Raw genomic sequence first — 14,415 nt, forward strand, 5'->3', positions numbered from 1 at the left:
TTTGTAGAAATGTGTATGATATTGTTTATGGTTGACGTCCTCAAAGATGCAATATGGTGGGAGGTTACTGCCATTACTGATGTCACATTAGTAGATGTCTTCTCCTATATGCAGACTCTCATACAAAAGTGCTGGGATGTTGGCGGGGCCATTTTCAGCATATGTTCTTGTAATAAGTTGGCGCTATACAAATAAAGATTATTATTATCATAGGGAACCATACAAAAATGATAAAGTTACTGAGGAATTTTTGGGTTTCCCAGCAAGAGATTCACCCTACAATACATGTTTCCTATTGGGCTCTGACATGTGCTACCTTTCCCGTCTTGATTATATCTATGGCTATACAGTAATGAGTTTTGGACTTTGTAAAATCATCCTCACTTCCTATGATAGCAGTTGTCAGAACATGGTATCAGACTTTTTATCATTTAGCAAGTTGTCTGGGGACAGCCAGACTGAGGTTGTCAGTGAAATAGTTGGTAGAAAAAATATTACATCTTTGGCCAGGTTAAACTGGTAGGACAGCAACATATTGAAACATTATGTAATATTAGGACCTCTTGGTGACCAAGTGCAGAAATACTTCATAAACTGACAAGCAATGCAGATTCGCAACATAGATTTCACCTCTAAATGAGAAAATGAAAGCTGCAATAAATTCTGAACCAAAATCTGTGTAAAAGTCACATATGGGTATATTCACAAAATTGAAATATATGTTGGAAAACTCAGACTCAGATTTAGATGAAAACTGCAACAGAAATGTGCATGTTTAAGTAGAGATTCCTGCTGCAGATTTGCATGCTTGAGTGTCGGGGTCCCGTCTGATGAAGTCACCTTGTTGCTGGTTGATGGGCTCTCACAATATGATCAAAATGTGCATTTAGAGATTGAGTTATACGTATACATAGTAAATTTAGCAGTAATGCAGTTAATTTTCACGTATTCAGAGTTGGCATATTTCATGGAGCTTTTAGTGTGCTGTTGTATTACTTTGATATAACTTTTGATCACTTTTGTTATAGCATATGTTTACTTTAAAGAGTACCTAAGTTTTCAACAAGTTTTCCAAAACACACCAGGTTCTCCTTACCTTCTCATTTTCTGCTGTTTGCACTCTGTTTCTTGTCTGGAAGTTCAGATTTTCAGGTGGTCTTCCCCATTTTTCTGTTATTTCTAATCCACTATCAGCAAGGGGTTGTGTAGTAAGCCTAGCATTCTGCCAGCAGTTCACTGTCCTGACTTGCCCCTACTTCCCATGCCTTCATTGCACTGTCTCAAGTACAATCAGCAGGGAGGTAGTATCTGAATGCCCACTCTTCTGCTTTGCCTGGAAGATCAGGCATTCAGAGACATTCTGGCCAAATAGTTAGCAAATCTATTAGAATGTGTGCATATACGCAGACACACACCCACACTCTGTGTCAGCAGGAGAGGCAGAGACTGTGGAGATAGTTATCACAGTGTCTACAGATCTGTCAGCTTGCAGCCTGTGAGTGCATGACAATTACCTGTGAAGATAGGCCCTTCCCTGTTGCTATAGAAATGCCTGTGTCATTTTCACTATGGAAGCTCTGTATCTAACGACAGAGTGGATTGTAGAGAAGCCGGAAGGGAGACCTCTAGTGGCAGCCATTTCAAACATAATTTACAGTAATAAAGCAAAAAAGAATTTCATGCAAGTATATTACAGAAATAATGAGCCTAACACAAGCTAGTAGATGAGCAGAAGTTGTCTGAAAAGTTTGTGCCCCTTTAAGCCATTTTAAATAATAACGTTCACATATATAAGTGTATATTTTACCTACTTTCGATGTGATGTCAGTTTCCCTTTTCATTAAATATTTCGAAGGTGCTGCTTCCATAAGTATATATAGCGGTAATGCAGATCAAATTCACGTATTCAGTGTTGGCATATTTCATTGCACTTTTAGTACCATGTTATACCATTTACATGTCTGTTTTCAGCTACTTTAAATAGTAATGTGCAACTCTATATATATATTTTTCCACTTTGGATGTGTTGTCTGATCTTTTTTGCATTGAACAGATTGAGATATAGTTTTATGGGAAAAGATTCAGTATATCTTGTATTTTATTCATTTAAAACCCTGCTTTAAATATGCTTGGGGGTCCAGTGAGGGGTCTTATCAGTAATTCACAGCCTTCCCTGTAAATACAGACATAACTGTCAGTCATTGATACGACTGCCAACTGGAGTCCTATGCATAGAATGTGCAGGGGTGTAAATGAATAAAATACAAGTTCTACTGAATCTTTTGGCACAAATCACCGTGATGACAATCTCCTCAGCATCTCTCGCTCTATAACATGCTACCTGCAGATCAGACACTATGTTCAGCATCGCAGGTTCCCTTTCAATTCAGCTGGAAGGCAATCTTTTTGATTTTGTGTGTCAGGATTTCGACTTGCCTGGGTGATTTGAGGAGGTTTCCTTAGTTTACCTTTGGCTATCCAAACGCTGTAGAACTTGTCTCTTGTTCTGCTGGGTTCTAGGCGACCTGCCAGTTACTAGAACTAATCACAGTCCTAGTCATGTGGGTTCTGTTGATGCTAGTCATTCTACTTCTCAGCCACCCTCAGTCTCCAACTCAGCCCTTCCAGTTACTGCAGCCTCTTAAATGGACAGTTACATCATTCTGCCTTTTTATCAAGTGTTCCTGCTCCACCCCCTTTGCTTTTCGCTACGGGGTTTCCCAGGTTCTTTGCTTTCTGACGGCCATTGGCCGGGCTCACACGGGTGGATTCCAATTGCAGAATCTGTAATCAATGTTTGTGCGGAGGTTCCGTGGAAAAACACATGCATTGTAAAGCATGTAAATTCGCTTTTTCGCTCACACTCGTGAATATAAATTGCATATTCCGCAAGCGAAGGAAAAATGACGGCATGCTCTTTTTTGTAATAAACATTATGTATGGCCCACAAGCACCTGTGTCATCACTAAGCGGTGCGCGGGAAATACAAACATTGAAAAAATAACTGTACTGCGCATGATTGACGGCCAGACGCTGCAGTCATCCGCATTCCAAGATCCAGAATCCACACCACCCATGTGAGCCCTTAAATTACAAAGTATAGAACATTACGACATGACAAACATAATAACTGCAGTTGCATTTACACATCTGTACTTAAGGAAAGCTGCATTGTCCATAGTGATCAATGTGCTGAGCTCATATCTACTCTAGTACTTGAGGTTCTTACAACTAGAGATTTGCTTTAAACCATTAGATCAAACACCTGCAGTAAGAAGTGTATTAGACTGTTCCTTCATTTACAGCGAGATCACATATTTAAGGCCTCTCACACACAGGCGCTCTGCGATTAACGCAGTGTTTTGAACGCTGCGTTAATCGTGGTATAACACTCCAATTGAAATCAATGGGACCTCGCTGGACGGCGCTTTCCACGGTCGCAATTCTCGAGTGCTGTTTGCTCTATCTTTGTCCGTTTAGCACACCTCATCACCCATCACAATGATGGGGTGCGCTAAAACACAATGTCGTGAAGGTAAAATTGCAGCCAAGTGCTGCGTTTGAAATTGCAACGCTTTGCCGCCTTCATGTGTGAGTGGACCCTAAAGGTCCCCATTCACTCAAGATTGATGTTGCAGAACATTCACAGTTAGCTGAGTGCACATGTTGTTTTCAACTGGAGAAGGGAGATGAGCTGCTGCCAGAAGCTTCTGGCAGCGGCTTTTCTCCTGTGAGAGGTAAAGATTTGGGGATGTTGAACTGTAAGAGGACCAATTCTTCCTTCCCTTGATATCTGCTGTTGGGGCGAGTCTGGTACCCCCATACACATAGATGTTCTTCAAATCCCCTTTACTAAGAGGAACTTAGGAGCTTACTGCATGCTGATTTATTATGATAATGCACAGCCAGGCTCAGACTGGCCTACATGTGAACAGGGGCATCCCCGGTGGTCCCCCAGTCCCCCACCCCCATACAAGTGGTGCATGCAGAGCATACAGATGGGCAGCATCTCAATTAGTTCATGTGTCCATATAGTGAACTGGCTAGTTTATGTATTTCCAGATGCAATAAAGTTAGACATAATTTTTAACACATGATAACTTGCTGAGGCACAGTTTGCTTACCATTTCAGTTACTTTACAATGTGTTTTTTTGTGTTAAAGTAAGAAAGCCATAGCTTTTTAAGGCCGCCTGCAGACGGGTGGAAATCCCGCGGCGGGATTTCCCGCGGGATTTCCGCCACTAAAAGCCTGCATAGGAGTGCATTACAATATGCACTCCTATGCAGACGGCCGCGGTTTGGCCGCACGAAATGTCGTGCGGCAAACAAACCGCGGCATGTCCTATTTTTGTGCGGGGCTCGCAGAGCCTCGCACAGAAACGTCACTCACCCGGCCGGCGGCTCCGGTCTGCGCATGCGCCGGCTGCCTGTCAGCCGGCACATGAAAGAGTCGGGGCGGTCGGGCGCGGGTGAGTACACGCTCCTCCCTGCAGGCGCTCGGGTCGGGTCCGGCGGCGAGAATTCTCGCCGCAGCATCCAACCCGCCCGTCTGCAGGTGGCCTAATGGCTTGAGATAACTTTCTGCGACAAGTTAAAATTTGCTACATCTGTATATAGAAACATAGGATGGCTGTGATGACATTTAGGTCCATTGGGAGGTCTACCGGTATCATGGCTTTGTGGGCTCTACATTTTCTTTCTATTGAGCTGTATAGAGAATGCAACAGCCGGGACTTTGCTAATGGGCATCAGGTAATATCGGTACTGGCGTACCTTGACGCCACCGGAAGTGGTGAGTGTACACAAGGGTTTGGCTGCTTGACAGCCTGGTGACGCCCCCACTTCCTGATTGGCTGTCAGGAGCACACAGCATTGCCCAAACACCGGAGTTTCCTGCGGACATGCAGCAGAGATGGACTGCAGGGGACGGAGACTGGAGGAGCAGCAGGAGACATGCCACTGTGCCGGCGTCTGTTATAGGTGCAGGCAACCAGCACATGTGCGAGGTCTGCATCGGGAGCACGACCGGGGGAACATGACACTCACAGCGCCCTGTCCCTACTGGCACTGTAAGTGTTGTGAGGCTGCAGTCCAGGAGAGTGTCGGAGCTGGCGAGGCCGCTCGCAGTAGTCCCCTTGCGGCATTGCATATCCGGTACCAGCGGCCACGCTTTCACAGTCCTGGCAGGGGGTATTCGCTTGGAGGCTCTGTAATGTGTCCGCAGAAGGCCCCGCTTTCACTGTAACGGCAGTAGGGGGGAGGAGGTCACTCCAGAATGCCCAGCTCTCAGAGTCCCAGGCGGGTTGTTCAGTTGGAGGCCTTCTAATTTCTCAGCGGGAGCCCCAGTGCACAGTGTCCCCCTCACCGCTGGCCTCCCTTCAGAGCTCCAGGCTGCCTCCGTGCAGCCCCTCCGCTGCTCCCTCAAGAGGGACACTGTGCGCTGGCGCTTCCGTGGAGAAATTTCCCCGGGGCCGCAGCAAACTCCGCTGTTTGGGCGATGCTGTGTGCTCCTGACAGCCAACCGGGAAGTGGGGACATCACCTGGATGTCAAGCAGCCAAACCCTGGTCTACACCAACCACTTCCGGTGGCATCAAGGTACACCAGTACCGGTAATATCTTCATGTAACCGTACAGTGGGTCCCTAAAATGAATTTTACTGCTGGGCGCTGGGTCTGTCACTGTGCACAATTCACTTGTGGTACCCTATTTTTCGGTGGCTTTGGTTTGGGTACTCTGTAGCTCGAGTTAGTTCCTATGTGGTAAATAACAGAGCGCTTTAGCCCAGCACTATTTCTGTAGCACTCATTGAAGTAAACAGGAGCTGCAGAAACAGTTTAGCACAGTGTTACAGAAACAAAATAGGACGCTGTCCTACCGGTACACTGTTTGCTTAGCTCTCAATAGGAGCTTCAATAGGAGCTATGGAAACAGAGGGCTGGGTTTTCCCATTTTGGCCATGAAAAACCAATATGGGAATATTCATTTAAATAACTATGTAACTTCAAAGGCTTGTTACTACTTCATTATATTTTATAGTACTTTCTTGCTCCTTGCTCTACTAAGTGCCTGTCTTTATTGTAGTAATTGATCCATTAGCTCCTTCTTGCTGTCTTAATCTTTGCTTTCTTAAATCAAATCAAATCATCGTATTTGTATAGCGCCAACTTATTCCGCAGCGCTTTCAGGTAATTATTATTTATTATTACCCCCCACCAAGCTGGGTTCTCATTTTACCGACCTCGGAAGGATGGAAGGCTGAGTCAACCTTGAGCCGGCTACCTTTCTTCTAGTTTAATCTTCCCCTGTGTTCTTTCTTATACCTTTTTATGCTTTCTGCATTTTCATCTTTGAGTGTAGTAGTATTACCCATGAAAGGCTGTTGATTGTTTTTTTCCCGTATTTCTTGGATTTTTCAACTATCCAGTTCTGCATCATTTCCTGAATCCAGCCTGTAATGCTGCCAATTGTTTTTAACAATGTAAGCCTAATACTATAGTCTGAGTTGAATGACTTCTGGTGTAATCTTAATGGCATGTGATATATGGGAAACTATGCAATAGTTTGTACATTCTTTTAGGTCTTCTTTCCTTAGTATTGAATTCTAAATGAATCCTGTTAATCTGTTTTCATGGGGTGGTTTTCTAGGCCTGTTGCTGTAATTCAGTCAGTATCTTGTCCAGTGCTGAAAGCTTGACAAAACTCATGCGTATCAGTACTGGCATTAATGCTGTGCAAGTATCCCTCCCCCTCTCAGTGTGTGCCAGATCCAAGAACAGGGCACACACTCTATTGATGAATATGCTTAGGCTAGAAACAGTGCCATGTGGAACGCAGTGTTTTTTCTGTCACTGTTCATTGCACGACTTGATTTTCATTGATCCATTCACACACTGTGTATATTCATTGCAGATAGTATGTGCATAAAAAAGAACGCAGCATGTTCTATTTTACCGCGTATAACGCGTGATAGAACCCTATTGTTCTCTATTGGTGCATACCAAAGCGCTGTACATACGAAGTTACACTGAATATGTACAGTGTTTTCTACACATGTTGCTAGGAAACATAAGGGTAAGGGCAGCAGCCCACGAGCATAAACGTGTTTGCGCAGTGAATGAGTGCTTTTTGCGCCTATGTTTGCGTAGGTACTGCTCGTTAACACAAGCGGGGAATTACCTCCGCCCTGATTTAAAAGCTAATTAGCCTTTCGAGGTGCCGTTGTTTATGGGTATACGTAGTGTTTTGCGCATACCCGCGCCTACATATGTGTGCATTTGCGCACTTCCATGGACTCCTATGGGGACTTTTGGTGAGCAAATGTGCACAAAAATAGAGCATGTCGCGCCAAAAGGAACTGTGGGAATGAAACCATTGAATTAAATGGGTTCTACTCGATGCAAATTGCCCATGCAAATATGTGTGGCCACCCTAAAAGCAAAAAAAAAAAAGAAACCAGGAAGCCAGTGTATGACAGCGTGCGTGAGATACACTGTCATGGGCAGGCATACGCAATCACAAACACGGGGTTATGCAGATCCACACACCGGTAAAACACTGCGAATTTTACACAGCGGCGATTTACCATGTGGTCGTGTAAGCTCGGCCTTATGCATAGAATTTGTTTCTAGAGTTCTCTGATTTGCTGTGTCCCTGGGTTAGGCATATTATGCAGTGCTATCAGTTTTCTTCAGTGTTCCTGTAATTAAAGGGAATCTGCCAGCACTTTCAAGCCCACTAAACCAACTACAGCAGCAGACTAATCAATTACAACTGTTTCCAGCAACGAGTTTGTTATCTTTGCATTGGAAAGTATACCTGCAGAAAACTTGTTTTCAAATTTCGCATGCCGCTTGCTAATATCTGCAGTCCAATCTGGTGGGTGGGCCAAACTATCTCTTTTGGATGGAGTTTTTAGCATAAACCCCCCTCTTCCAAATCTACTTCTGTATACTACGTAATCCACAGAGTGATATGAAATCTCACTAATGCGAAGGAAGTTAACGGACTAGCGCATGTGCAGGTGGACGCAATGTATGCAGAGACCTGAGTGGCGGACCCCTGCCAGTCAACTATTGATGACCTATTCTGAGGATAGGTCATCAGTAATTCAGACCTGAACAATCCCTTTAATCCCCTTGAATTCATGTGTGTGCATAGTCCAAACTGCCTCCTCAAATTTTCATTTCACAGCTGTATTGTACATTGTTCTGTTATTGATGTGACTGATTGTTTCATTGATTCAGTTTTGATACATTACTTTTTAGTATTATTCAATAGAGCTGCAAGGATATAATCATTCTTCTCCAAGCCAATATAAACAAACACAATTCCATCTTTATTTCCAACACTGATATTTTACAAAATAAACACAATTCAGTTCACAAATGTACCAAAAGAGCAAGCCAGGTGAACGATTTGCAGGGAGAATTTATGATGAGAAATCTGAAACTGAAAGAAGGGAAAAAAGAAGCTGGAAAGTTATCAAGAGACATATCTGTTCCATAAACTGAAATATAAGAGAAAACCTTCTAGGCTAAAGTAATGCATATAAAGTAAGTGAGAAACATGAATGGAATGACATGGCAGTGATATCTGAAGTCACAGTGTGTTAAAGTAGTGATGGAACAATATACAGTAGAACCACAGGAATTGCATGATGAGAGCCTCCTGACCTTTATCCTTAAAGGGAACCTATCATCAGCTTCATGATGCCTGAACCATGGCACCACAGCATGAACCTGGGGTAGATATGCCCATTTGGCTCATTTACACTTTATTCTAAAACTTTAGACAAAGTATACCAAAGCGTTTGACTCTTAGCTTTCAAGTCAAAGGGGTGGTCCATGCTGGGCTCTCCCTGCCCATGTCACCAAGACTGACAGTTCCTCTGCGTGCTAGGTAGAGGGCTGTTGGTCTTGATGTCACAAGCAGGGAAAGGCCATCTCGGCCAGCCCCTTTGACCTGAAGCTACTTTTCAGCTAAGCTCCGAGTCAAAGTATGTTTTTTTAATTAAACGCAGCATTGTTTCAGAATCTAATATCCATGGACTAAATAGGCATATCTTTCCCAGGTTCACTTTAATAAATGTAATTCGATTTATAGCATGCCTGTGTGGTCCAAAGACTGCAACTGTGCTTACTGAAGGCAGTTTGAGAAGAATTTTAAATGTTTGAATCTCATATCAACAAACTTAAAAAAGAAGAACAATATCTATTCTGTTTTGTTTTAAAATACTTCAGGATACAGAAATATTGATCCATATAATATAAATATACCATTTAGCTTTTTCACAGTGACTTGTGCTTTCACTATCTATAGCTGACGGAAATAAAAGATGGCTTTACTTCACAGAGCTAAGAAGAATAATTACAAAGGTATATAGAGCAGTGGTCTGTAACTGAGGGCTTTGGGCTCATTCACACCAGTGTTCAGTCTGCATTCAGGCTTTCTGTTTCTCTGTTCCATTTTGAGAGACGGAATTGAAACTGAACTAAATAGTTCTGTTTTTTCCCCATCCGCATTGATTTCAATGGGTTTAAAAAAAAAACTGAAAGCAAATCTATTCTGTCAAGTTTCTTTTTTTAATTAAACATATAGCGCTAAAGACTGTGCTATTTGTTCCGTTAAAAACCAGAAACCTACTGGAACTGAGGCAAGCTGAAAACTTTCCATTTAAAAAAACAAATAAAAAAACATTTAAATTATTGGGGGGAAAAGCGGAAGTATTTAATTCTATTCTAATTGCGGCTCTGCTCCAAAAACAGAACAGCGAGATGGAAAGGCTGAACGTCAGTGTGAAGGATCCCCTACTTGCTGTTGCAAAGCTACAACTCCTTGCCTGCACCTGTCATGGCATGTTGAGATTTCTAGTTTCACTGCGAATGGAATGTGACAGATTGGAGACCACTGGTACAGGGTATATGTAAAAAGTTCTGGCCATTAAACCCATTGAAGGATGTTGCACAAATCGACATCACCTGAAATAGTTGGTAAAAGGTACAATAATTTGTGCACAGACATACAGAGAAATGTTAACACAGTAAAACATGGAAAATCCCAGCTCAGTTGACAAAGACAGGCTTTAACATACAGTATATCTGTGAATGCTATTAAAAGCTCTGAAACCTAAGACGATTCCAAATTGCCTTTGGAATTGGAACTCAATCCTCAGCAAGGATTATATATGTAGTTTGGGGCAATTTTTGTTCTATTGGTTCACTATGAAGTGATATACAGAATGAACATAGTTTGACAACAGCTTCTACCCCCCACTCCACTAGTAGCATGCATGTTTGGCTTGTCTAGGCATACTGTACATGTTACTTAAATGGAGCATAGTAGATGCTTATTCAGGGGTGGACATGTTAGACGGCTGTCTATAGACCTCTCCTCTCCAAGGTATGACCCTGGACTAGTAAGTATAAAGTGTATTTCCATACATGTTCCAGCTTTTTATACACCATGTCTCTAGTTGGCAATGATATCAAACCACTGTCTCTCTTAAACTGTTATAGTATACTTGACTGCTGGTTTCAATCCTCCCCAAACTTCTGCAACAACTATCTGTCAGTATGAATAAATCAAAACTGGAGAATAGCAATTGGAGAACTTGGTACATGGTTGGTAGGGTAAGGTAGACATGTAGCACTTCATCAAGATACATTGCTCTGAAAATTAACATTTACCCTTTAAAGGGGTATTCTGGGAACCTAACTATTAATGACCTATTCTCAGCATAGGTCATCAATATTGGTTGGACGGGGGCTCATTGCTCAGGATTCCTGACAATCAGTTGATCTTTCAGTCCATTGTTAGAAGCACTCTAGGTTTTTTTTTTATCCCAATGTCACTGATGTCACTTTGCTGTGAAGGATCCAGTTCTGTAGCTTGTGCACTTCATTCTGTGTATTCTGCAACTTTCTTCTGGCCCCATATCACATGACCAGCACTCTGCCAACTCTCTATGTCCTGCAGTTAACTCTTTCATGTGCCAGGGCATACATTTACATCCGAGGCGTGTGGGGTTTATATGGAGTGGGATCCATGCCCATAGCAACCATGCTCAGCGTGAGGGCTGTCACAGCTGTTAAACCAATGAATGCCTCGACTGGTATTCTGTGGTTCTGAATGGCTGCCCGAGATGTGATCGCAAGGTTCCATTCAGTTGCCACGACATTCTGGGGCCTTTTGAAGGTCTGCAGGGCAACCATGGCTGCTTGCCTATCAAGCCTGTATCATGCCTTGATAGACTGCCTGTCAGAACGTGGTATAATGCAATACTATAGTATTGCATTGTACTCTATGAGCGATTAAACAATCACAAGTTCAAATCCTCAATGGGGACTAACAACAATGTAAAAATGAGTTTAAAAACGTTTTATTCATTATCATAAAAAATAAATGGTAACAACATTTTAGAAAGCTCCCTTTTCCCATTTCTATAAAAAAAAATACCCCAAAACATATTTTGTATTGCTGCATCTGTAAAAGTCCAATCTATTAAAGTAATGAATTATTTACCTCGCACGACGAACTTTGTCAGAAAATAAAATGCACAACGTCAGAATTGCACTTTTTTGTCACCTCGTCTCTAAGACAAAAATTTAATAAGCAATCATAATGTATGTACTCTAAAATGGTGCTAATAGTAAATCCAGAACATCCCGCAAGAAGGATCCCTCACGCAACTATAAAAAAAGTTATGGCTGTCAGAAAATGGCAACAGAAAATATTTTTTTTTCCAAAGACAATTTATGTTTAAAAGTAATACAGCAATTTGAAAAGCTATATAAATTCTGTATCATAATTGTCCTGACCCACAGAATAAAGTTGTCATGTCATTTATGCCACAGTGTGTACGCCATGAAAAGAAGACTCCACCCCCACCCCAAACGTAGCGGAATAGCATTATTTCCATTTTACTCCATTTAGTAATGTTTAAATGTTTCAGTACATTATATGGTACATTTAATAGTAGAATTGAAAAATACAATTCGTCCCGCAAAAACAAGTAATAACTGTCCTAAAGAAAAACTATCTTCCTTCTCATAACAATCAATCACAGCACAGCTTTCATTTTGAATAGCAGAATACAAAAAGAAAGTTGTGCCATGGTTGATGATAAAGATGCGTCATTAACTGCAGGACACGGCAGTTGTCAGAGTGCTGGTCATGTGACCTGGTGGCTAGAAGAAAAGTGCAGAATATATGGCTTGGAGGGAACGAACTGCAGAACTGGAGTGCTGCTTTAACAGATAATGTGGATTATATTAATTAAATCGTCAATTCTATAAGAAGCTAGTAAAGTATTTCACATGGGTGGCCTAGCATCCTTGATGTAGGACTCAACATCTCCAGACTTGGTACCCGTGCATTTTGCCAGAAGTGTAAATACTGAATAGTTATTAGATGGGATGCGGACTGTAAGTCTTATATGAGGAGGTCCCAGAGCATACCTGCTTTAATATAACAGGGATGTGAGTTTTACAGTGTCTGCAATATTGACATACCCAGTGGTTAAGTGGTGGTCCTTGTGTAGTAGTTTATTGTGCATTCAAGTGGACTGTGTTACATACTGTAGCCCTTAAGGTTTTGGTATAGATATAAGATGTAATATGTGGTAGTATTAGTTCCCCTTTATTTGAGGTGTTATAAAAGTTTACAACATTTTAAAACTTGTTCAAATTATGGTATGTTTTAAAATTATAACACTTAAGTACATTTCTATCACTGTGCTTTACTTCACTGTGCTTTACTTTCCATTGTAGTATTAACTACATAATCATAGGCTCCCCTACTTTAAGTATTGACATAAAATGTGTACACATCTCGAAATATGGTAACTGATAAACCCAATTAATGCAAAACCTGTAAAATTACCCCAAACACAGACACAGGTTTTGTATTTATCTTGTGATGAGTAACACAAGCTGGTGCTGTCTTATACACAGATTTTAGGAAGCCGTGAAATCCTGCAGTGGTGAAACTGTGTGGAAAATAAGGGTGTAGTACAGATATGAATGCTGGTAAATGTTTCAGTGACCCAAACGCTCTTCACAGCTCTCAAATGGACTCTTTGTTGCTCCACCGAAAACATCAACCTGACGGTCATCCCACTGGACGAGGTTACCAGACAGAGGCATTGTGCAGTTGGCAATTCCCTCTATTTCGCTGATAGTCAGAACACGATCCCACATATTGAACTGTGCCACCTCTCCAACAAAAGCTTGGGTTGCATCGAAACGTCCACCTACAGCATCCTGTGAAAAGAGTAACCCTCATTCTATGCATTGCAAAGACTTATTCTCTAATGATACATTTTTCTGAAACTTGTAAAGATGAGTTGGATGATTTGGATGTTAGAAAATATATTGAGATTAAAAAAAGATAAAAATAGTATAAGCAAGAAGATGAGTGACCAAGGTGTTGTAGATTACCGACCAAAACATACCTGTTCCTGACCAAAGATGAGGACACCATTGGGCTTGATTGGGTGCCAGGCAGATAAGTTATCATTTGATCCTTTCTTCTTTCCATCCTGAAAGGCTGTCCACATTCCATCCCTTGTGGTCCAAGCGACACATATGTGGTGCCACATTCCATCTTTAAGGCTTACTGGTAGTTGAGTGACCTGCCAAAAAAACATTGAATTTATTTAGGCTTTGTGAGACGCCAATATTGATGACCTATGATTAGGATAGGTCATCGATATTAGATCAAGGAGTCCATAGCTCTGGACGTCTACCAATCAGCTGTTTGAAGAGGCTGCAGCCTACCAATTACAGTGCTGTACATTTCATAGTGGTGGTGCCTGGTATAGCAACTCAGTCCCACTGATTTGAATAGATAATGATAGATTAAGAAAAAGGAGTAGAGCTATCCCATTAGAGGTAGGTGTGGTCGGAATGTGTTTAACTTTGTCCTAGTTAGACGTCTTGATGGTGGAATGGCAAAAGTAGAATATGCATGAAATAGCAGGTGCAGCCAATTCAGGAAATGTACAACTCGTAGGTGGACGTATATAGCATGGAATGGTGTAAATTAAAAGGTTGGGAATCAGGTGCGACTATTTGATGAACATGCACCTACACAAATATTGTCAGATAAATTTCTCTGTTTTTATTGGTAATACCAGATCAAAAAAACGCATTTTAAAGCAACACGATGCTTCTTCATCAGTAGTGCTGGGGACACAGGCTATGTGAAGGCAGAATAGGGGGCTGGACGCATGTGTGGAGGAATTCCTGCTCTGCCTTCTAGCAGCCCGTGTCCCCAGCATTACTGATGAAGAAGCATTGCATTGCTTCAAAACACGTTTTTTTCAGCTGGTACTATAAAAAAAAACCAGAGAAATGTATCCAACGTTATATGTATACTTATAAATATGTTCGTCAAAGGGTCACGTCTTAGTCC

The 14,415-nt window shown here is 41.8% G+C and overlaps 1 protein-coding gene across 1 annotated transcript in view; it reads right to left on the reverse strand.

Annotated features, from left to right (window-relative positions):
* Nucleotides 1-11,463: 11,463 nt before the first annotated feature.
* NPTXR (neuronal pentraxin receptor) overlaps nucleotides 11,464-14,415 on the reverse strand; it is a 51,414-nt gene continuing 48,462 nt past the window's right edge. Inside the window, exons 4-5 of the mRNA XM_066594580.1 lie at nucleotides 13,454-13,633; nucleotides 11,464-13,262 (exon numbers count right to left, since the gene is read on the reverse strand). Coding sequence (XP_066450677.1) covers nucleotides 13,038-13,262; nucleotides 13,454-13,633 — 405 coding nt within the window. The 3' untranslated portion in view covers nucleotides 11,464-13,037. The remainder of the gene's footprint in view (nucleotides 13,263-13,453; nucleotides 13,634-14,415) is intronic.

Source organism: Eleutherodactylus coqui, chromosome 3, assembly GCF_035609145.1.
Source record: "Eleutherodactylus coqui strain aEleCoq1 chromosome 3, aEleCoq1.hap1, whole genome shotgun sequence".
Lineage (NCBI taxonomy): Eukaryota > Metazoa > Chordata > Amphibia > Anura > Eleutherodactylidae > Eleutherodactylus > Eleutherodactylus coqui.